The following is a 26,173-nucleotide window of genomic DNA, read 5'->3' as shown; positions in this document are numbered from 1 at the left end:
CCAAAGAGCCTTCTACAGGAAACCGGGTGAAGATGAGAAAGCAGGAAATAGACCACCCAAAAAAGTTTTTTTTTTTTTTTTTTTGGTAGTTGGCGCATCGGCTTCTTTGGCCATAATGCACCTCCCAAGGTTTTGCATAACCAAGAAGATATCAGACCACTTAGAAAATCAGAACATAATGGCCGAACAGCAGAAGGGATGCAAGCGGAGGAGCAAAGGATGCAAGGGGCAATTAACCATAGATGCCGCAGTTATGGAGCAAGCCCTACAAGAAGCACCGCAATGTATACACGGCCTACATCGATTACCGCAAGGCTTTTAACTCATAGCTGGCTAATATAAACCCTGAAGATCTGCAAGGTCAATCCAATAGTGACAAACTTCCCAGGAGCAACAATGGTGAAATAGAATACCCCATTAAGGTCGAGAACATAATAACCAGGCCAATCCCCATTAGAAGAGGAATCTTTCAGGGAGATGCTCTGAGCCCAGGAAGAAAGAACCTCTACACCCTCACCCACCTAATGTACTTGGATAACATCAAGCTCTACGCGGCAACCGAGAAGCAACTCCAGCAACTACACTGGATCAACGAAGAATTCAGTAAGGACATCAGGATGGAATTAGGTCTAGACAAATGCTTGTTTTCTTTGTTTGATTGAGTTTTATTGGCGCATCAGCAACTATGGCTATAATGCGCCAATAGACAAATGCAAGACCCACACACACTGCACCAGGGAAAATTAGTTGACCGAAACTACCAGCTGCTGACTGGTAAAGAGATCAAAGCTATGACAGAAGGCGAGACCTACAAATATCTAGGGGTGATGCAGGCTGAGTAGTTAGAGCACAAGGAAATCAAGAAGTGCCTGACCGAAAAATATCATCAGACTCAGAAGCCTGCTGAAAGCAAAATTGAATGAAGAGAACACAGTTAAATCCATAAACACCTATGCAGCTCCAGTACTAACATACACCTCCGGGGTCATAGATTGGACTAACACTGAGCCAGAAGATATCATGTGAAAGAAAAGGACAATGATGACCAAGAGCTGCCAACACCACCCGAAGTCAGCAGTGGAGAGACCAACAATAGCTCGGAAAGAGGGAGGAAGGGGCCTGATACACCTGATAGAGCAACAGAAAACAGCGATAGTTAATCTGAAGTATTACTTCGAGAACAACACAGCACCACTTCACCAGGCCATAAGGAAGATAGCCCAGTGGTATACACAACTCAACCTAAGTGAGGAACCCCTCCCACCCAGACGGCACAAGAAACGAAGTTAGAAAGATGGGCAAAGACACTACAATGACCATCAAGATCACATCGATAACATTGCTTCCAATGCATGGCTCACAAGTGGGACGCTCTTCCCCAAGACAGAAGGATTCATGCTAGCCATCTAAGACCAGGTAATCAACACCAGAAACTATAGAAAATACATCGCAAAGGAGCCCGGAATGTCAGATGACACATGTCGACAATGGCACCTGGCCTCAGAAACGATCCAACACGTCACCGCAGGGTGAAAGGTGATCACCCAGACTGAGTACACTCTTAGACACGACCAAGTAGCCATGATAATACATCAGAAGCTAGCAAGGAAATACCAGTTGACCAAAGAAAGTGTACCATACTACAAGTACGAACCCCAGGCAGTACTAGAGACCCGAAACCCACAAGCTGTACTGGGACCATAATAATGGATAAGACTATCCTGCACAACAGACGGGACATAAACCTTGTGGACAAGATGGAAAAGGCTACCTACCTGATTGACATAAAAAAAAGTAAAGTGCAGTCATTATCAACCCACTGCAGGATGGAAGCCTCCTCAACAATCCATGCTGAGGGAAATGGACCATAATCTGCCACGCTGGTCCAGTGCAGGTTGGCAGATCGACCGTATTCAGCAGTCAGGGGCCTGAACCCTGGTCTACACAAAGAGCGTGTGCTACTGCACTCCCGTTCCTGCCCACTCAGCTACGGAGATTGACATAGCTGTGCCCAACACTAGCAATGCCCAGAAAACCCATGAGGAAAAATTAGGAAGTACACGAACCTGAGACACGAGGTCAAGGAGATGTGGCATATGCAAGAAGTATCAACCGTCCCAATCATTGTGTCAACCACCGGTATGGTGCCAAAGACTCTACATAGCAGCAACAGGTCTTCCAAAGAACACCTACAAGGCAATCCAGAAAATTGTAATCCTGAACACCTGTCAGAGATTTCCTCGAACAACAGCAACACCAGACATTACAACCACCTGTGTACTTGGTAGCAGTACCCGTCACGGAGTGGAATCCCCCAATCAGGGAGAAATAATAATAATAATAATAATGTTATTAGTGGAGTTCCCCAGTTTAATGTTGGGACCCATTGTTGTTTTCTGCATTTATTAACAATATTGATGATGGCATATTAGGCTTAATATCTAAGTGTGCAGATAGCACAAAGGTTGGCAGGGTGGTTAATAAAAGTAATCAAGTTCTGCTAAAGCAACAAGATCTAGAAAAATTAGGCAGCTGGACTGAGAAATGGCAAATGAAGTTTAATATTGTTAAATGCAAAGGTATTATCCATTTAGAATTCAATTTTTGATAGAAAATAAATTCCGAACAGACTTATATCCTATATACGACAAAAAATAAATTAAAAACAAAATGCGGTGATTATTACATAAAATAAGATCCTTTAAAATGTTAAACTTTCATGGAGAAAAGCAACAGTTTAATTATCAAGATTATAATCCAATTTATCCATGATAGTCTTCCAAGTTTTAGCTATTTACTCAAAATTCATCTTGAAAATGGCTATACCTAGATCATACTGATGAGCCAAATCATTATGAACACCTATCTCATATGATGTTGGTCCTCCATGTGCAGCCAAAACAGCTTGTACCCAGCAAGGCATTGATGCTACAGGATTTCTAAATGTGAATTGTGGTATCTAGTACCAACACAACCAAAAGATCTTTTAATTCCTGTAAGGTCCGTGGTTGAGAGACCGCAGATCGGAGTTAGTGTTCCAACACAAACCACAGATGCTCGATGGGATTGATGTCTGGGAAATTTGAAGGTTAGGGCAATACCTAGAAGTCTTCCTCACGTTCCACAAACCAGTCTCGAACAATTCAGGCGGTGTGACACGGCGCATTATCCTTCTGAAAGATGGCACCGCCAGAGGGAAGACCATTGCCATGAAAGGGTGTACCTGGTCAGCAATCATGTTTAGGTAGGTGGTAGATGTCAGAGTGCCTGACACATGGATCACTGGACCCAGGGTATCCCAGCCGAACATTGCCCAAAACATGACACTGCTGACACTGGCTTGTTTTTGGTGCATCTAGGCGCCATCACTTCCTCAGGTAAATGACGTACATGTACACGGCTGTCCACATGGTGCAACAGGTAATGTGATTCATCGGACCAGACGACCTTTTTCTAATCATTCAAGGTCCAGTTTCAATGCTGATGTGCCCATTGTAGGTACTGTTGCTGGTGAACTGTGGTTAGCATGGGCACTGGGAGCAGCCTGCAGCTACACAGCCTCATTTTCAGCAGAGTTCGATGTACTGTGTTGTGACACATTACTCCCATCACCAGCATTACAATTACTGGCAAGTTGTGTCACAGTAGAACTTCTGTTGGCCATGTACCATCCGGGAGAGCCTTCACTCACCTCGAACATCAATGAGCTGTGGCCATCCAACACCCCGCCAGCTGTTCATGGGTTTCCCCTCAGACCACTTTCAGTAGGTACTAACCATGGATGACCATGAATGTCCCACCAGTTGTGCCATTTTGGGTAGGCTCTGACCCAGTTGTCTGGCCATTACAATCTGGCCTTTGTAAAACTTGCTCAAGTCTGCCTTTCCCATCTGAAGAACAAGAGTAACACTGATTAACAGAGCTCAGTATCAGGTGTTTTTCATACCATGTCTCGACCCGTGCACATGCCGTAGTTCACCTGCAGTTGCTCCAATTTGCATAATGACTCACTGGTCTTAATGTTTTGGCTCATCGGTGTATATCTGAATTTTTTTTTATAAAGAGTTTATTTACCTGCAATGAATTTTTTTTTACCACTGAGAGTGAAGAAGATGACCCCTGATAATGCTGCAAGGAGATTTCACTTGAATTTCTTGGGCCAAAGGAACATTCACTGTTTACAGAGCCGACACTACTGCTCAAGCTATGTGACAAAGAGGATGCCACATCTTCACCGACTGTTGTTACGCTAGAGAGAATGACATTTGAACTGCCATCTTCTGATGTCTGAGCTACACTGCCATCAACTTTACGCTGCATTTTACTAGTGCGTTTTAAACTACCAGAAGGATAAGATGGCATACTGATACTAACCTGAAATAAGGAAATTCACCTATTAAAAATTAATTAAGAATATGCTACAACTGCATTCTTGGCTTGGTAAACAATTTATTATAAACAGAAAAATTCCCTTTCTCTTATCATTCAATAAGTCACCAAACTGGTAGGAGAAAGGGCAAACAACAGTTGCAGCCCCTCAAGAGCTAACTACAAAGTAATACATATAATACTGAAAAAAAAATTACAAAAATATGTAGATATTAGATTTGTTCTATGGGATCATCTTCACAAGGGCATATGCATTACTTATTTACAAGAGTATAGAAATAGCTTGTTAATTTGGACCAATAGGGATTTTATAAATTAGCAAAAAAGTCTGAATAATTTGATTATATGTATAAGTCATAGATAATAAAAACAAGCAAACTTTAGAATCTGGTAATGAATGTTAATTTAGTTAGTAGTGAGAGATACACAAGGTGGGGGGGAACACTTTTACTAAAATGTTTATATTCAAAACAAACAATATAAAGAATTTAAATAGAATACAATTAATAATTTATTTAACAATAATTTGTAATTAATGTGTTAAATGCTAATAACTATAAATTTAATCAGACAAATGATCTTGCCCCAATCTAGTGCTAAAAAAAAAAAAAAAAGAGCTTAAATTTCTGTTGAGTAACAATCCTAATAGTAACTCTCTTTCAATTGCAACTAAGTCCATAACCTGATTTCCCGGCATTTTTTTTTTTTTTTCTTTCTTTCTTTTTTTCTCTAGTCTGCTTTTCCTTTTCACAGTTAGAATATGTATTTTACCCACACTTTGAAATTTTGAAAAAAATTCAGAAACAGAGACATTGGCTTCTAATGCCTACCTCTTCAATGCAAAAAACAAAGAAAATATTCCCACTGGTCAGCCAACCTTGACAAATATCTGCTAAGTAAGAGTAATCTGTACAGAACTGTGTTAGTTATCTTCTTGGTTTCTTTGCTATCAAGATTTTTAAACCTCTTTAGCTTTCTTTTCTTTTAGCATTTCTCTCCAAAAAATGAAATATCTATAAAGAATGTCAATCCACTTTGACTGGTAAATTCGTGACCTTTTTTTTGTGACAAAAAAATAACAGCAGCAATGTCAACATGGAATGTGATACGGTGTTCATTGGGCTTCAATTCATAAAGCATTAGATCCTCCAACCCATATTTTGTCCAGCATAATTCCTTCTATGGAAGGTACGGAAAGCTAAGAAGTCACAATTCTCTGTATTTTATCATCATCATTACTTTCATTGGTTAAAACAGAAAGCATTTCATTTTGCAAACACTTCGCAGTTATATCCAATGCCAATTTTATCTGAATAGCTGTCTCCTGTCCTGCTTTCACCACACATTTCACTGATTTCTGAATAACAGACCAGTGTGTTCTGCTACAGTAAAGGGAAGATTATATTTTACCAAAAGCACAATAAAAAGACAGTGCCTGTATAACAACCAAATCAGTTTTATTTCCATTTTTGATTTTAAAAAAAAAAGAAAAAAAAAAAGAAAAAAAAAAAAAAGTTTTTTTGTTCTTGACACTTTATGTTATGAGTGTATTTTACACATTAATATGGTGAAGAATATTACTTGTCATGTGATATATTAATGCCACAAACTGCAAATCTACACTTTCCTATTTTTTGACTTCAAAATGCAGTAACTTTAGTTTAATGGACAAAAAGGTACATCTGTTAAAGCCTATTGTTCATTAAAGACTAAAGAAATACATAGTCACCATAGGGTGTTCGTCTAGACCACCAAAGAAGGCATCATAAACATTTGTTCCTCATAATTTTAGAACTACAAAGGTGGGTCAATAAGTAATGCACAATTTCAAACAATTATCTGCCTCATGGACTGCCAGGAGTTTTCAATGGACTGCTGTGGCCAACCGAACAGGAACACCATTACACACCACTGCCAGAAACAGTTGTCGATTTCTCCATCCATATCTTCAGATCTAAAAACACCAAAAAATGATATTAGGTGCATTAATGGGTAATTGGTAGTACAACTGATGTACATCATAAATTCTTCCCTCTTCCTTATGCACGAGCAATTGTTTATTATCTCCAGAGGTGGCTTCAGTGATTTTGGGAAGGTGATTTCGATTTCAAGGACCAACCAGGAGCCAGAAGATTAAAAACATTCAAAATGAAAAGTGCATAACCACAAGTGAGGGATGCTGCAAAAATGTCAAAGGGAAGTGTTTCAACCATCATCAAAAGACTGAATCAGCAGGGTATAGAAAAATCTGTTCTTGCTGGGTGCCTAAGCTCCTCACATGAGAGATGATGGCTGGAGGGGAAAGAGATGTATGAAGATCTTCTGGAGAGGTTTGGTGCTGGTGGTCCTGAGTGCGTTAAAGGGGTTGTCATATGTGATGAAACATGGCTCTTCCATTATGACCCACAAACTAAACAACAATACATGAAAAGGTGCACACCCAACATCACCTGTAAACAAAAAAGGCAAACTTTTCAAATCAGTAACAAAACTTATAGCTACCTTCTTCTGAGATCAAAATTGCTTTTTATCGATTTCTTGGAAAGTGGAACAACCAGCAAAAAAGAAAGATGCTGCTTTTCTCTGGAACAGCTTAATCAAGCTCTGAAAACCAAAACACCTAAACTGAATCAGCAGGACATCAAGTTTCATCAGGATAATGCAAGGCACTCTAATAATGCACATAACATTATTAGAGATCGCCCAGCTGAGGTGGAGCATAATGCCTCACCCAACGTATCACAGCCTAACAAAATGTGCAACTTGTGAAATGTTTGCACACCTTTCTAGAAAAGAACATGATTTAGGCAAGGAGATTGTCTTTGTTTGTGTTAGGTGCAAGGAGTGGGAAGAAATTAGGTGCCAATTCAGCATTCTGATGGACATTTATGAGAGTTGAAGAGTAGAGTAGATGCCCATGAAGAAATTAAAATGGGGCCCATCAAGCTCGCAGCTGCTCAACTCAATGCCAGAGCTCGCACTTGTGCATCAGACAACACAGCGGCAATTTCCAAGAATGCACCAGTCCTACAGGAGGCAGTTACTGTCGGTGACTCTATCGTTGGGAAATATGTAGTGCAAGAAGGATAGGTGGAATATGAGAATGGTTTATATCTGCAAAAGTACATGATTTGGGCACACGATATGGGGCAAAAGTACAATGTTGTAGAGCGGATATCATCTTTTAATGGCACAAAAGGTGATACTGTTGTACACGTTGGCTCTAATTATATTAAGAGTAGGAGATCTGAGGACTTACTTAACAAGTAAAGGGCAATGTTGGGAAAAAGTTGAGAGTTAGGATTGAATTTGAAAGTGTCTACAATTCTGCCCAGACATGATAGGAGGGAGTATATGTTGAGAGCCTTGTCAATCAATTCAGCCCTGAAGAGATTGTGCAAGACTCATGGGGTAGAAGTTTTCTTAGCACAGTCTGTGTGGTCTGTGCTTGTTAACAGGAGAGACTGTTTTTACAGGGATGGGAAATACTTGATTAGAAGATGTGCAAGAATATCTGCTGATGGTATTGATGCACCGAACTAAGAGTAAGAACAAGTGCATGTATATTTGCATCTACACTAATGCCAGGAGCATTGTAAATAAATTGGATGAATTTGAAGAACTGATTAAGTCATCAAATGTAGACATTGCAGGAATAGTGGAAAAATGGTGTCACTCAGACATAAGTGATGCTGAATTTGAATGTGGAAAGTACAATTTTGCTCTTAGTTAAGAAGCATATTAAATCTAAGCAGTGCATCCAATTAACACGGGTGATAAGTGAAATGTTGAATCAGTTGGATTCAACATTTCACACAAGGAATTCTTTAGGGAAGGAGGGTGGCAGAAGTTTATCAAACTCTAAAGAGGAGCCAAATGACTTTGTGATAACTGGAAGTGGAATAGAAATTATTGAAGATGGACATAAAAAAGGCAGCTGGTGTGGATGGAATCTATCTAATTATATTAAGGGAGGCAGCAAAGGAGTTAAGCAAATCCTTAGCCATAATTATGAGGGCATTGTTGGATTCAGGGGAGATATGAATGTATCCCCAATTACATAGGGTTCAAAAGGTGACATGAGTAATCACAGACCTGTTAGCTTAATATCTGTTCCAGGGAAAATAATGGAATCACTGTATAAAGAAGTAATGCAGGATCAACTGGACAGGAATGCAATTATAATGCAATCACAGTATGGATTTCTCAAGGGGCAGTCTTGTCTAACCAATCTATATGCTACTATAATGTAGTGACCAAGGAACTGGATGCAAAAAATAATTTTGAAATCAAAGTCAGTTCTGCTATAGCACAGTGCATGTGTTCCTAAAAATCTCCGTCTCATGGTATTTTGAGCATTAAAAACAACAGGGCTTATGGGAAAAATAGGGATAGGGCAGAGCACTCAAAAAAAGTTCAGTCTGGAAGTAAAACACTAAAAAAAAAGTTATAAACCCAATAAAATTGCTAACACAGGTTTAGACATCTTAAATTTCTAATAAATAAAATAAATATTACACTAATTGCTTGATTGATATTTCTGTTCACTGACATTTTCTTTTTTTTTTTTTTTTTTTTTTTTTTTTTCTGTATTGTAAAATTTAAAACAGTGAAAAAGATAATCAATCAATAACGACGAACACGAGACACAAATTGCACAGGTGAGACAAGTTTATGAAGCTTACAAAATAGGAATGAGGAGAAGATTATAGAAGTTTTATCTGAAAATTTGTTTTTTACACAATTGAAGATTTCATGGAAGGGAAAACACATTTCACAATAATAACGTAAAAACTCACAGAATTCCAGCTATAGGTATAATTGCAAATGCAATAAGATCAAGTTTACTACCCATTTATAATTGGATTTCACTAACAGAAAAGCCCAATAAACTGGGAACTGCAAATTGTCTTTATTGTTTGATGGTAGTGACTTCCAGAAATGTGCTCCTTTTGCTCACACTATCATGCATCACAAAATTTCTGTTTGAACAGAAAAATGTGAGCTCCTGAAAACATGAATCAACCAACAATATCACATGTTATCTTGTGAATACAGCGAATGATAACAGTGTGTCTCCGGCTAATACAACTACAGTAAATGGGCACTATAGCTCACACATTTGATGTCTGACATTTTTTAAACTTTGTAAACTTGTATGTATTGCTGTGCAGGTCGCTACATTCAGCTTGGTGCCAGGTTTTGCATTCACTTGGTGCTAGTTGCAGATGAAATCGTGCATGAGCCAATGCATAAATCGTGTTATACCCGCATTGTTCCCTAATATATCTGTCGCACTGGAGCAAATTCGCATTGCAAAAATAGTAGTAGTAGTAGTAGTAGTAGTGGCATGTGATGCAAGAAAGCAAGTGTATGAAGCTTACAAAATAGGAATGAGGAGAAGATTATAGAAGTTTTGCATCAAATGAGCGTTATAGCAGAACTGACTGTACTTGGATTTCAGGAAGACTGTTGAGACTGTAGCACATAAAAGATTACTGCACAAACTGGAGCAACATGGCATTAAGGTAAGTAACTGCTATGGATAAAGGGATGGTTAAGTGAAAGAAGACAGAGTGATTATCAATGGCCATGGCTCTTCGTGTACTAATGCTATTAGTGGACTTCCCAGGATTCAGAGAAGTCCATTGTTTTCAATATTTATCAATGATACTGATAAAGGTATATCAGGCTTAATGTCTAAGTCTGCAGATTTAAAGGTTGGCAGAGTAACCCTGATGACAGTCATCAGGGTCAGCTTCTGCAACAATATCTAGGAAAATTGGGTTGGTGGGCTGAGAAATGGCAGCTGAAGTTTAATATTGACAAATGCAAGGTACTGCACGTGGGTAGCAGGTAACCCCAGAACAATTTGTCAACTGTGTGGAACTATACTCAGGGTAACGGAGAATGAAAAAGACCTGGGAGTAACTATGCAGTCAGACATGGAATTCTCTGAGCAGTGTAGACATGCTGTCAGGACATGGTGTTTTGTCAAAAATATACAGAAACTTTGCTAGCAGGTTAAGGAGGTGGCTTTGTATTAGGCCATGGTTAGGCCACATCTTGAGTATTGTATCTGGAGGCCTAACTTTAGAAAGGATGTAGATCTGTTGGAACAGATGCAGAGAAGGGCAACCAGACTGGTAATGGGTAAAAAAGGGTACTCTTACGTAGAAAGGCTTCAGTTCTGCAAATTGTAGTATCTTGAGACTAAGGTACCTGTGGGGAGATCTATTGAGGTGTTTAAAGCACTGAATAGATTAAGTAGGCTGAATGTTAATGGCATTCTTCCACTTGCTGAGACTACAACACGAGGGGGCATAAATTCAAGTTGAAGAAGGACAATTGCAGGATAGATGTGCGGAAGTTTGCCTTTAATCAGCAGGTGGTCAATTGTTGGAACAGGCTTCCATCTACTGTAGTGGAAGTGGATGGATTGAATAAATTTAAGAAAGAACTAAAATTCTTGGAGTATGGATGGGTAAACTGTGCACATTTCTATTTTTTTGGCTGATGCTATATAAGCTTTGCTGTTTTTGGAAATTATTTTTAAAAAAACAAAAAAAAAAGATTACTAGTTATGAAATTATGAAAAAGTGTTTTATTATAAATTAAAAATAATAAAATGTAAGTGTATTTTACTGCACTTGGAAAGATTTTTAAATTTTTCAGTCAATATGTGAAGAGCTCATGAGCACCCTCTTTGGGCTTTCAGGTGACACCTTAGTGGTGTCTGCTCTACTCAGCAGGATAACAGAAGGTGATGGTGCAAAAGAATGATAGTGCCTAACAATGAAAATATTTTAAATGATGATGAATACCATCAGAATGAGGCAGTTGCATCACCAGGTTCCACATGGATGAAAAGCCTGGTTTAGTCTCTGTCTGTTTAGTCTTTTCTGCACGTCTATTCTGCAATCATCCTTCCTCAACTTGAATTTATGCTCCCTCATTTGTGTAGTCTCAGCAAGTGGAAGGATGGCATTAACATTCAGCTTACTCGATCAATTCAAGGCTTTAAACACTTAAATCAGATCTCCCTGCAGTAGTGTCTGGTCTGGAGGCACTGTAATTTGCAGAACTAAAATCTTTCTAGGTAAGAGCACCCTTTTGTTCCCTTTACCAGTCTCTGCACCCAGTAGAAGCAGAAACTAAAATTCCAAGGGAAAATATTACATACATGTGAGTGAAGACGTATGGTGCATTTTGTACACCAATAAAGGATATGGATTTCTAATTAAAAAATAATGATTGATGCAGATCAACATATGAAAAGATAATTAAACATTTAAAATTCACAATGAAAATTTTAATAGATTTTTAATATTTTTATTAAAGGGGGTGTGATTTACAGCATGCCCATTGCTCAGTTAAAAATATTATTATTAAATTTAATATTACTATGAACTAATAAACTTACAGGTAATACGTATTTTTCCACAAATAAATAATTAATTAAACCTCTGGCTACATCCATGATGGAATGAAGATACAGGATGGCTATAAATTAGCAGATGATTTGAAAAATTTGTAACTTTTTATTCATGATAACAGAGATATTTTTGTCTCATTTCTGACATTATATGGTTTACCAAGAAGTAAACCAAAATAGTTTACTGAGATAAGTTGCATCATTTGTGAGAGACCTAATAAAGGCCAACCTTAGTTTCCGGAAAATTCTGTGGACACAATGTGGGATGCTCACATTCCAGTACACAGACATTAATGCAGAAAGCAAGTCATAAACTAGAAATTTCAAGCGGCGCTAATCAGAAGGTTCTGCAAAAACAGCAGGTTAAACTGTATCTGATGGTAAAGAAAAGAAAAACATTTTGTAATGAACTGTTAGTAGCATTATCTTCTGTCGTATGTGTTTTCAAGAGTTGATTCTTGGTGTGGATGCTCAGTATCATTGATAATAGAGATAATATCATTGATAATAGTATCATAGATAATAGAGAGGGCGCTGACTCTATTTAAAAGTTACAGCTGACAGTTACAGGCTCCGCAAAAACGATAAGTGTTTGCCTTTTATTTACATGATTGTTGTTTTATATTGTACTTAATACGTAGTCATATAGTTATAGTTACACTGGTTATTTTTTATTTTAATTTAGATAAAGAGTTTTTGTGGATTTTACTTACGTTAGGTAAAACCGTTATTTTTGTTCGATTTTTGTAGCCATTGTTTTTGTATATAGGGAATTCAAAGTTTTTGTAGGGAATTCAAATTTTTTAATTGAGGTAGCTCTAACGCATAATTATATAGTAATACGCTTCACTGTTTCTATTTCATAGTTTCTATTCAAATACTACTGACATTTAATTTATTGATTTTATTAATTTAAACTACCATGCCCCGAACTAGAGCAGCAAAGCAACGGGCACAAAGTGGCAGGAGTGTTGTGACTCGGGGGAGAACTGAGGGGGGCGATTCTCCAACGCGTCACAGCCTAAAAAAATGTGCAACTTGTGAAATGTTTGCCGAACTCTCTGGAACGGAACATGATATTGCCATGGGGGATGTCTTTGTGTGTGCGCGATGTAAGGAGTGTAAGGAAATCAGGCGACAACTCAGCGTTGTTATGGGCCTATATGAGAGTTTGAAGGACAGGGTGGATGCCCTCAAAGGAAATAAATTGAGGGGCCCATCAAGCTCTCAGCTGCCCACATCAACGCCAGAGCTTGCACTTGGTCATCACGCAACACAGCGGCAACCCCCAAGGCAGAATGCGCTGGTCCCACAGGAACTATTAGTTGTTGGTGACTCTATTGTCAGGGAAACGGGGAACATGCTATGTAAAAAGGATAGGTGGAACAGGACCAGGGTATGTCTGCCAGGGGCAAAGGTTGATGACGTTGTAGAGCGGATATAATCTTTCAAGGGCACAAAAGGTGATATAGTTGTACACGTTGGCACTAATGATATTAAGAGTAGGAGACCGGCAGAATTACTCAACAAGTACAGGTCACTGTTGAAAAAAAGCCGAGAATTAGGGTTGAATTTGAAAGTGTCTGCAATTCTGCCCAGACACGATAGGAGGGAGTATATGATGAGAGCCTTGTCGATCAATTCGGCCCTGGAAAGATTGTGCAAGGCTCAAGGGGTAGAATTTTTTTCAGCCTGGACTGTACTTGTTAACAGGAGAGACTGCTTCTACAGGGATGGGATACACTTAAATAGAAAGGGTGCAAGAATATTTGCTGATGCTATCGAGGCAGTGTTAGGTGGGTCGGAAAACTGCTAGCTTGGGGGGATACAAAGACTAATAGTTTAACAGTAACCGCAGGCAGAGGTGAAGGTGATTCTTGCACAACTTCTATTAGAATAAGAAGCGACCTGGAGTGAGGGGTGTTGGGGGTTTCAGGGACGGATGGCAGTCATCCTGGAATAGTTGGGTATATGGGATGTGTTAGGGTAACAAGGAATAGGCATAGGAGCATGTATGCTTGCATGTATACCAATGCTAGAAGTATAGTAAATAAATTTGATGAATTTGAAGTGTTGGTCAAGACATCAAAGGCGGATATTGTTGGGATAGCAGAGACGTGGTGTCACAAAGATATAAGGAATGCAGAACTGGAATTTGGGGAGTACAATGTGTACAGAAAGGATAGACAGGACAGAAAGGGAGGAGGTGTTATGCTGTTAATTAAGAAAAACATAAAATCAAAAGAAGTGCATCCAGTTGATATAGATGGACAGTGCACTGTTGAGTCAGTTTGGTGTGACATAAGCACTGCAAAAGCAAAGATAAGAGTAGGAGTGTGTTATAGGCCTAATGACTCGAATGAGTACAATGAACAATTGTACAGAGAAATAGAGTGGGCCAGTAAATCAGAATGTCTTATAATGGGGGATTTTAACTTCCCAGATATTGACTGGAACTTGTGGGTTGGTCACTCACACACTAGTCAGACTTTTGTGGATTTATTGGATGATTGTTTTCTGCAGCAGCATGTTCGAGAGGCAACCAGAGAAAGTAATACTCTTGATCTGGTTATCAGCAGTGATCATTCGTGTATTAAGAATTTGCAGATAAAGGAACCACTAGGTGGCAGTGATCACAGTGTGCTGAAGTGGGATTTACTCAAAGAGGTAACTACCGTCAGGGGTAAAGGAAAGGGTTTTTGCTTCCGTAAAGGGGAGTACAGTGGTCTCAGACAGTTTTTAAATTCTGTACAGTGGGATCGACTGACGATGTTACAAACAGTAAATTCTAAGTGGGAAGCATTCAAGGAATTAATCGTGGAAGCTACTAGACTTTTCATACTGATGAAGAAATATTGTTCAAGGTTTAGGCCTAAATGGTTATCAAATGAACTAATGAGACTCGTGTCAGAGAAGAAAAATGCATGGGATGCATATAAATTATCAGGCGACGCAGAAGCCTGTAGCAGATATAAGCTAGTCTGTAATCAGGTCACAAAGGAGGTTCGGCAGGCAAAGGCGGATTACGAGAAATCTTTGGCAAAAGATGCTAAGAAAAACAGCAAGGATTTCTTTACTTATATAAACTCTAAAAGGAAGGGGCTGAATATGATTGGTCCACTTGACATCGATGGTTCGACTGTTGATGATCCTGCTCAGATAGCAAACAAACTGAATGAGTATTTTGCATCTACATTCACACGTGAGGAATCATTACAGTTTGAAAATGGAAGAAGGTTATCAAATTGTAGCAGTGTGCTTAATGATTTTGTAATAACTGAGAGCAAAGTGGAGGAGAAATTGTTGAAGTTAAACATAAGAAAGGCACCTGGGGCGGATGGGATCTATCCAGTTATATTAAAGGAGGCGGCAAAGCAACTAAGCAAACCCTTAGCCATAATTATGAGAGCATCCTTGGATTCAGGGGAGGTTCCCACGGACTGGAGATGTGCAAATGTATCCCCAATTCACAAAGGAGGTTCGAAGGGTGACACGAATAATTACAGACCAGTCAGTTTAACTTCTGTTCCGGGTAAAATAATGGAGTCACTGGTTAAAGATGCATTGCAGGATCATCTAGACAAGACTGCAGCAATAATTCAGACACAGCATGGGTTTGTTAAGGGAAAGTCTTGTCTGACAAATTTGATTGGTTATTATGATGTGGTCACAAAGGAACTGGATGCAAAAAATAATTTTGATATCATATACTTGGATTTCAGGAAAGCTTTTGACACTGTTGCGCATGGAAGACTACTGTACAAATTGGAGCAGAATGGTATTAAGGGTAAGTTGCTACAATGGATAAAAGGATGGTTAAGTGGGAGAAGACAGAGGGTGGTAATCAATGGGTGCTGCTCTTCGTGGACTAATGTTATTAGTGGAGTCCCACAGGGTTCGGTGTTGGGTCCACTGTTGTTTTGTATATTTATCAATGATATTGATGAAGGTATATCAGGCTTAATGTCGAAGTTTGCAGATGACACAAAGGTTGGCAGGGTTGTTAATGACAGTAATGGCAGTGTGCTACTGCAACAGGATCTAGATAATTTGGGCAGATGGGCTAAGAAGTGGCAACTGAAGTTTAACCTTGACAAATGCAAAGTACTGCATATGGGTAGAAGTAACCCCAGAGAAACGTACCAACTGTGTGGTACTACACTTAAGGTGGTAGAAAATGAAAAAGACCTGGGAGTAATTGTGCAGTCAGATATGAAGTTTTCTGAGCAATGTAGACAGGCTGCTAGGGCAGGTCATGGGGTTTTGTCAATGATATATAGGAATTTTGCTAGCAGGGAAAAGGAGGTGATTGTCCCTCTGTATAAGGCAATGGTCAGGCCACGCCTTGAGTACTGCGTACAGGTCTGGAGGCCTCATTTTAGGAAGGATGTAGATTTGCTTGAGCGTGTACAGAGAAGAGCAACACGATTGGTGAGGGGAATGAAGGGATCCTCTTACCAAGAGAGGCTTAAGTTCTGCAAATTGCAGTGGCTGGAGACTAGGCACCTGCGCGGTGATCTGATTGAGGTCTATAAGGCCTTGAATGGGTTGAGCACGCTGAATTCTGATGGGATCCTCCCACTTGTTCAGAATACGAACCTACGGGGACATAAGTTCAAATTAAGAAAGGATAGATGTAGAATAGATGTGCGGAAATTTGCCTTTAGCCAGCGGGTGGTTAATTGCTGGAACAAACTTCCATCTGTCGTTGTGGAAGTTGATAGGTTAAATAAATTTAAGGAGGAACTGGACAGGCAATTGGAGGGTATGGTGTGATTTTTTTTTTTTTTTTTTTTTTTTGGCTGATGCTGCATAAGCTCCTACACTTGCTTTCTTGCATCAAGTGCCACTACTACTACTATTATATATGGCAAATGGACATGACCATAGTGACAATCTGCTATCACACCTACTGTAAGAGAATCTAATTCCTCTGTTCAGTACATTCTGTTCACCTACATGCCATCATGTATGCATGCCTTTTATATCTTACTATTAACTGGTATTGACATCTAACTGAACTGGCATGTGACCAATTGTTAAATTCATGATTCCGTGGGTGAGGTATCCCAATACACATTGGAGGATATGTACATATATATATATATATATGTATGAATTCCACAACACAGTATGCATCTTTAATATAAAAATAATATAAAATAATATAATATAAATAATATAAATATATAAATATTTATATATTTATATTTATAATTATATATAAATTATATTTATAATAATATAAATAATATAAAAAGTACCTGGAAATCAATATATTCATTCCATGTCTGCCACCAGTCCATAGAAATCAGATACCAGAATTGACCAACCTGCATACCTCTTCTTTCTTCTCTTTCTAGCCAACACCTAAGGAGGAGAAAATCATATATTAATTGCTAAGTTAATTAACTACTAATTAATGAAAGAACAACCTATGTTTGTTTCTACAATCTTAATTTGCTTTTTCAATTTAGGACACTGCTAATACACTGTTCTCAAAAACAATTACAAACCATTTCCCACTAATAATTATGAATACAAGCGTGCCCAATAGTAGCCATTCCTACTAAGCCATCAATCAAATTAATCATGAGATCCCTCGAGAAACCAATATCAACAACAAAATAAGAGAAACTAGAACTCATTAAGAAACTAGAAATTAAGAACTCATTATCAACTAAAATACCCACTAATTTATTATATATACACATTCTGTATGTATAATACATTTTTAATGTATATCATACACCGATGAACCAAAACATTATGACCAGCGAGTTGTTATGCAGATCGAACCAACTGCCGGTGAACTACGGCACATGTGCGGGTCAGGACACAGTATAAAAAACACCCGATACTGAGCTCCATTAACAAGTGTTACTCTTGTTCTTCAGATGGGAAAGGCAGCGGACTTAAGCGAGTTTGACAAAGGCCAAATTGTAATGGCCAGAAGACTGGACAGAGCATATCCGAAATGGCACGGCTGGTGGGGTTCTCACAGTCAGCCATGGTTAGTACCCACCGATAGTGGTCCGAGGAGGGAAAACCTATGAACTGCTGGCGAGGTGTTAGGCAATCACAACTCATTAATGCTCAAGGTGAGCGAAGGCTCTCCCGGATGGTACGTGGCAACAGAAGGGCTACTGTGGAGCAACTTGCCAGTAATTGGAATGCTGGTGACAGGAGTAAAGTGTCACAACACACAGTACATCAAACCCTGCTGAAAATGGGTCTGTGTAGCCGCTTCAACTACCCATGTTAACCACGGTTCACCAGCAACAGTGCCTACAATAGGCACGCGAGCATCAAAACTGGACCTTGAGTGATTGGAAAAAGGTCGTCTGGTCCGATGAATCACATTTCCTGTTGCACCACGTGGACAGCCAGGTACATGTGTTGTTTACCTGGGGAAGTGATGGTGCCTGGATGCACCATGGGATGAAAACAAGCGGGTGGCAGCAGTGTCATGCTTTGGCCGATGTTCTTCTGGGATACCCTGGGTCCAGTCATCCATGTGCCAGACACTCTGATGTCTACCACCTACCTAAACATCATTGCTGACCGGGTACACCCTTTCACATGCCAATGGTCTTCCCCTCTGGCAGTGCCGTCTTCAGCAGGATAATGCACCATGACACACTGCCCAGATTGTTCGAGACTGGTTCACGGAACATGAGGAAGACTTCCAGGTATTGCCCTGGCCACCAAATTCCCCAGACATCAATCCCATCGAGCGTCTGTGGTTTGTGTTGGAACAGCAACTCCAATCTGCAGCGTCTCAACCAGGGACCTTACAGGAGTTAAAGGATCTGCTGGTTATGTGTTGGTACCAATACCACAAGACACATTTAGAAATCTTGCAGCGTCCATGCCTCACTGGGTATGAGCTGTTTTGGCTGCACATGGAGAACCAACATCATATTAGGTAGGTGATCATAATGTTTTGGCCCATCAGTGTATATACACACTAAAAACATACCCAGGAGAAGGTTTTCATTGTGTTTTAATGGGAAAGTTGTAGTACATTTTAAGTAGTGTAATTTAAACAGAAATTTTTTAAGAGTACTTTAGTGGACAAATGTCTGCTGTAGCGGATTCCAGTCCCTCATATTTTGATATCAATGGTACCAACATTGGGTTTCTCAAGAGAACTCAGAGTTTATCAAATTGATGGCTAAATAGGGATGGCTGCTATTGGGCACACCTGTATTTATAATTTTTAATGGGAAATGTTTTTTAATGCAAAATATGCATGCAATGATTCCAAGATTGAAGACGTAACACAGACTAAATCACAGATAATCCCTTTTTAAATTGTTAATTAACAACCAAAAACCAAAGCACATTATTGTTGCCACCAAAATTAAATAGAGGGATATTCAGTGTTCCTAACATTTGGTCATATAGAGAATCTGGTTCCTTTTTTTTTTTGCAATTTATTGTTTATCTAACTGCCATTGTGTGTGTGTGTGTGTGTGTGTGTGTGTGTGTGTGTGTGTGTGTGTGTGTGTGTGTGTGTGTGTGTGTGTGTGTGTGTGCACGCGCGCGCGTGCGTGCGTGCGTGCGTGCCTTTTATATCTTACTTTTAACTGGTATTGATACCTACCTGAAAAATATACAATACAAAATTCAGGGACATAGGGACTCAAACGGAAATGACTGATGTGAGTTGCAAATTCAATGATTGTATACCCTGTGGAATGTATTCCAAGGCTGGTCTAATAGATAGACCTAGCTGATTTGATGATTCATTTCCTTACAACCAATGTAAGGAGTGTATCAATCTCAAATTACAAATTGGTGCATTATGAGAAGAATTTGAGTCACTGAAGAAACGCGTGTTTGCCCTACAAACAAATGCAACTGGGTGCTCGTCAGGGACTCAAGTATCTCCTGACCTGCCAAGTGATTCAGGTACCAGAAAAGAATAGTCAAGTGCTCACTGCTTTGGTTGAAGGTTATCTAGTTTTATTGGGAGACTTTATTCTCAGGAAAATGGGTAACATTTTTTGTAATAAAGATAGGTGGAACAGAAACAGTATTTTTGCAAGGAACAACAACTGATGATGTTACTAACAGATTGTCAGATATTAAGGGAGGTAGAAAGAGAATTATTATTCATGTGGGGACTAACAATATTAAAAGTACACGACCTGACTATCTGTTGGAAAATATAAGACTATGTTTAAAAAAAGCCGCGAGTTAGGTCAGAATGTGTATGTGTCTGCAATTCTGACCAGACACGATAGGTGGAATTATATGCTGAAAGTCTTGTGGATTAACTCAAGACTTGAGGGAGTCTGCAAGACTCTAAGGGGCAAATTTTTTTTTATCAGCATGGCCTGTATTTGTAGGTTGAAGGAATCAATTTTGTAGAGATGGTATTCATTTGAACAAGGTGGTGCATGGATTTTTGCCATTATCATTGAGAATACCCTAAGAGTTTGGAGAAATGCTAGTTGGGAGGGGGGGGGGTAACTTACATCTGCATTTATCTAATGACATGGGTCAAATTAATGCCTGCATTCACCTGATGAATTCTTGTTTGTTGCCACAACAGCCAATGTTGACAAGAAGTTCTGAGGCCAGAACTGTTTCAAATGGGGGGGGGGGGATAAAGCTTGGGGTACAAAACTAAATAACTTTGATTGGCGTGTCAGTGTAGTAAACTATAGAAGACTGCTTAATCTCACCTGTGTCTACAGTGATGTCAATAAAATGGCTGAAGTTGAATACGTATTAGGACAACTAATGTTGGCATTAGCATTAGAAAAGGTACATTCAAGTGCATCAGCCAAAAAAAACAAACCCTTCCTATTTCACTGATCCATTCATTCCAAACGTTTGTCCAGTTCTGCCTTGAATCTATTCAAGCCATCAACCTTTTTCTCATTTTTGTTGTGAATTACATGAACATGTTGTACAATTAAGTGTTATTGTACATGTTCAAGCAATTCATGACGAAAAAGAGAAATCCAAAGATTTTGAAATTTGTGAAATGTTTTTAGGATTCTATGACATGAATGATCAGAAATGTTGACCTATAATAAATGAAAATATTAAACAAACTAAATATTCCCATTGAAAAATGTTATGGTCAGGGATATGATGGGTGGGGCTAATGTCACGAGTGGGGTTTATAATGGTGTGCGGTCACGCATTAAAAGGATCCAATCAAATGCAGAGTACATTCATTTTGCAAGTCACAATTTAAATTTAGTTATCAATGATAGCTTAAATTGTTGTAATAATGTTTCATAATTTTTCAACATTCTTCAAAATTTGCATAATTTTTTTTTGGAAATAGTACAAAAAGATGGGATCTTCTTTCTAAATTTACTGGGGAATCTGAAGCTACATTAAAAAAACTCAACCCTATTCACTGGTCTCTGTAGATTACATACAGTCTATAACAACTGTGAAAGTTCATATAGCAGATATCATAAAAACTTTGACAGAAATTAATCTTAAATCAACTAAAAAAGCAGACCAGATGAAGCATTTAGAATAACGAAGCAAATGATGACATTTGATTTTATTTTCATTTGCATATTTTTGAATAACGTGATGTGTGATATTAATTATGCTTCAAAAACTCTACAGAAACATGATATAGACCTTGATGAACGTACTTCTGTATTGGATCGAGTCAGTAAAAATTTACAAAACATTTGAAATTCATATGAACAAATTAAATACAAATCTCAGCAAATTGCTAAGGAAATTTGTAGAGAAACAACACAATGCAGAACTAAAAGACAGTACGATGAATTAGCTTCAGATTTTTGTTTAATAACAGAGATCATTTTTTTAAAATCAGCGTTTTTTACTATGTTTTGGACAAAATTCAAAATTAAATTAAAAATCATTTCAAAAGTCAGTAAAAAATTATTTTTCAATACTAGAACCGAAAAAAATAATTAATATGTCAAATGGTGATATATTAAGTGAGTGTGAAAATCTAATAAAAAAGCATTCATCTGTACTCTATCCTCATTCAATTCAAAATTCAATATTGTAATCTAATCACACATATTAAACAAGATTTATCAGAAGACATGTCTATCAGACAATTTTTTTATTTGTTAATTTCAAAATATAGTGCCTTAGAAAGTGACTTTTCAGAAATTTTTACTTCATTTATTTATGTTATTTTTACCCTGCCTGTGTCAGCTGCCTCTGTCAAAAGATCATTTAGTAAATTACAAATAATAAAAGAAATGCTATTGGTCAGAGTAGACTGCACAATCTTGCAATGTTGGCTATTGAGCATAAATATGCCAGTAAATTGGATTTAAAAGATATTATTAATGATTTTGCAAATGTAAAAGCAAGAAGAGTAACATTTTAACCTTTTTGTAAATTTATTAGTTACAGTATAATTTTTTATGTTTGTCAAATTGTATTTAATAAGTAGTATATTGTAATATTAATTTTCATGTTTTTGATGTTTCTAAAATTATAAAGAAATCGTAAATAAAATACATATTTATGTTATTAAAATGATTTAACTTTTTTTTATATTATACTTAATTTATTTATTTATTTATTTCAATAAAAATAAGGGGCTCAAAATGATTTCTTGCCTAAGGGCCCAAAAATTATAGCTACGCCACTGGTTGTTCCTTTGACCTTTAGGCAATAGAGGTGATGCCACAGAAAGCAACATGAATTAAGAGCTAAAAGGATTAAGAATTAATCCCTTTAGCTCTTAAAGGCTAAAGGGATTAATTCTTAAGAGCATAAATTAAGAGTTAAAACATTCCGCAATTTAGTGGTGCCCGTAAAACCAATACTACTGCCTCTACTGTATCGAGAAGTCGTGCTGGTCAACTGCTCTGTTCCACAGCAATTAGCAAAGTTTAAGTCATACTCCCAATGCAGACATTGGCTGCTGTCAATCTATTCTTTACTGTTAGAACCCTATTAGAGAATTAAGAGAGAGAGAGATTTTCCTTTATCCAGGAAATTCATCTGTTGTCTAGCAGAAATGAGTCATCCACACTTTCACTAAATTTCACCTGTCTTTGTTAACGTGGTAGGTACAAGTAGTCCCTAATTTCGGTTTTGTTTTAGCTGCTGTGATGCAAGTAACCTTACAATGTCTAAGAGGAAATCCTTGAGTGTAGTGGAAAAAGTGGAAGTGCTTAATAGTGCAGATCGGGTGTTAAAAAAAAAAAAGAAATCACTTTAAAATTTGGTATCAACCATTCGGAAAAAGTTTTTTGATTCTCAAACTGTTTCAGGAAATGGGACTGGATCCCATTTCCTGAAACTGAAGTGTGCAAAATGATGCCTGTATGAAGATGTAGATGAAGCCGTTTTTAAGCGGGTGAATTTGATTTGAGACCAAAACATTCCAATATCAGGGCCATTAATAAAAGAAGAGACTATGGAGTATGCATCTTTTTTGGGGCATAAAACATTTCAAGCCAGTTCTGGTTGGCTGGACAAATTTAAGAGCTGGACAAATTTAAGGCTTACTTGGAAGCGGGGGAAAAAAAAAAAAAAAGTGTGTATCACAAAAGATATTTTATGTGAAAACATCTTCAAAGAAAATGTGAAACAGGGAAATGACAAATTACGTCATTTCCTAAATGACGATAATTCAGTTACTAATGTTGATTCGGTAGAGTAAGTAGGGGGCGTGAGGCAGCTACTTACCAGTGGAAGGTCAAAGATGTTGTTATCAATTCCAGCCTCCTCTGAACCTGTTCCTCATCATCCTTTATTTGTATTTATCAAACCAATTCTCATTCCAACTGTCGGTAGTAATCATCACCTATATTTTCTCATTCCACTTCTTCGTTCTATTTGATATTATGCCGTTGCTCGATAGGTCACACAGTAGGTATATACAACAACAGAACTCTCGAACATCATTGACGAAGCAAATACCAAGCAGCCTCTTGAATAGTAACTTTGACAAAGTTGAGCACGTCAATACTTAAAATCTTCAAAATTACTTTAAATTTTCTTGAAATTTCAATAATTTTATGTTGTAAATTTCTAATCCCGCAATTGGTCTTATTTACGTATTCGACAACATAAGCAGCACAAGAATATCCTTCCGTGATGAATTGAATGTCCATGTTAGACTTTAAAATGCTAAACAAAAAAGGATTGAAGTGGTTATGCCATTTTTGATGAGGTTCTCGTTTCAGAAAGACTTTTGGCCGAGTAATACCAGCTCAAAGTAAATCGATATACGATTCCAAATCAATGTGATTTTCTTTAAATAAGTGATTGATGCTAGTACATTTGTTGTCCTCTAGATTCTTCTACAATTTCCTGTATTCAGCATTACATTTGACTTGAGTGTCTGCTTTTGGCATGGGAATTAAAATCACTGTAGATCGTGATGACATAAATAGAGCTTCAAAACTCCAAACTCATAAACAAATAAAATTATGTTTATGAGTTTAATATTACCAGAAGCTTTTGCAGGAGAAATGGATGCAAGCTGATTTATCATAGCTATCATTACATTCATTCCATTTCCCATATGTTCTTTAGGAGCATTATCCAGCCACAGAAGAATGTGGGCACGACGTTGAAATTCAAACTGTTTAAAATAGTTGACAACACAATATTGTCGAACCGAACTGAAATGCTTAGACTGAAGTAAAGTTAAAATACAATCCACAAGTTTATTAAAATGAATTGCACAAGTTACCTCATCTTCATTACTAATGTCACCTTTTCCATAAAATGAAGCGCTTGTGCTTGCTCGTCAGGGATATCCAAACCGTCGTGCTTTAATTTGTATAAAATTTTTAGCAATTTAGGCCAACCGATTTTATTTGCAATCAAAGTTAAGAAGAACGTATGTTTACCCATTTGTCTAATCACTGCAAACAAACCACTTTTACGTTTTGTCCAGTACTAAGTTGAATTAGGAATCAATTTCAAAAATGCTAAATTGTTTTCAATGCAGTTATTGACGTATTCTTGAGATTGCATTTGTTCACTGGTAAGCTGTGTCTTTTCCATCCTATTTAAAAGCAACTGTTGATGAATCCCATGTTCTTAGTTTCATTATTTTCATGGCCAAATAAAGAAGATGATAAGGTGTCACTCCACAATGCTCTGAATGACGAAGTTCACTTGATGCCATCATAAGCGGTGTAACTTTTAAATTATCTGTAAACTCTCAATACTGACCAAGGTAAATCCAAGGAAAGAACAATTCTTTGGGATGTTCATCAAAAAGTAAACTTCGAGGAACATTTTGTTCACCAGGAGCTATTCGTAAATATTTTTCATCGCTCTACAAAAGAGTTTGTTGTTGAGCAACTAAACTTAGCTTCACTCATTTCATCACGTGTAGGAGTATCATCGTGTTCCACATCTTCATCGAAGAATGCTCCTACACATTAACACAATAACCGTCATCTATTTTCCAAGGCAAATAATTGACCATCGAATTAACATTTACAGGAAAATTTATAATTTGGCCTAAAATTCTGTACTGGCAGAAACCATGTCTTGGTATTCAAATTTGCATAAATGGTATAAGAGGAGAAATGTGCCGCTCAGTCACTAAATCCAATTGAGGTGGAATAGCAGGATAAACAAAATGGTTGCTCTTCAAAAAAAGTTGGAATGGAAACATTTTTGAGAGAGGCTCGACAAGTATTACAAATCTTCATAGTCGTTAAGTCTGCAGTTGGAAATTCTAGAAGTAACGGGCTCCAAAATTGTTTTTCAGAGTTTAATAAAATCTGCTTCTCAAAAGTTTGAGAAGCAGATTTTATTAAATTCTGCATTTTTTTTTCATTCTCTATGTTTTTGAACTTGTTCTTTTGTCGACATTGGAGGCTTCTTCGGTGGCTCTGAAGCTTTAATTCTTGCAAACTTCTCTGGATTTCGCTCAGCAACTTTGTGAAACTTCAAGAAGTTTTAGCATCTTTGAAATACTCTTATAGGTAAACTGAAATTAGATTTGGTAATTATACAATTCAATACAGGTAACCCTCATATAACACTTTAGTTAGGTTGCTATAAAATCTTGTTATATGGGACTAAGAACCAGTACAAAAAAGGGGGTTACATTTCAATAGCTAACAAAAATACACCATTTCGTTAACAAAATGTTAACAAAACTGACAAAAATACACCATTCTAGATTTTGTGTATCTTCTGTTCTCTTTAAAAAATCATTAATCTCGGTTTGTTTGCCTTTTCTTCATAGATCTTTGTAAATTTCATGGTATGGAACTAAGCATTTTTGAAGCTCCTTTTTGAACTTAGGGTTCCTTTCAGTTGAAGAATCGGAATTCAAAAAATAAGATTCTAATTGCTCAGCCTTTCCGTTCACTTTGCCTTTCCGTATACTCTTAAGTG

At 37.7% G+C, this 26,173-nt stretch overlaps 1 protein-coding gene across 1 annotated transcript in view; it reads right to left on the bottom strand.

Moving 5' to 3' along the window:
- The window catches only part of Usp32 (Ubiquitin specific protease 32), an 837,997-nt gene that overhangs the window by 517,061 nt on the left and 294,763 nt on the right, over positions 1-26,173 (bottom strand). The window contains exons 12-13 of the mRNA XM_090368859.1: positions 17,089-17,194; positions 4,075-4,374 (exon numbers count right to left, since the gene is read on the bottom strand). Of these exons, the coding sequence (XP_090224985.1) occupies positions 4,075-4,374; positions 17,089-17,194 (406 nt within the window). The remainder of the gene's footprint in view (positions 1-4,074; positions 4,375-17,088; positions 17,195-26,173) is intronic.

The sequence above is a fragment of the Mastigoproctus giganteus genome, chromosome 1, assembly GCF_048544385.1.
Source record: "Mastigoproctus giganteus isolate SK-2022 chromosome 1, ASM4854438v1, whole genome shotgun sequence".
In the NCBI taxonomy this organism is placed as follows: domain Eukaryota; kingdom Metazoa; phylum Arthropoda; class Arachnida; order Uropygi; family Thelyphonidae; genus Mastigoproctus; species Mastigoproctus giganteus.
This window is presented reverse-complemented; position numbering and strand designations above follow the sequence as displayed.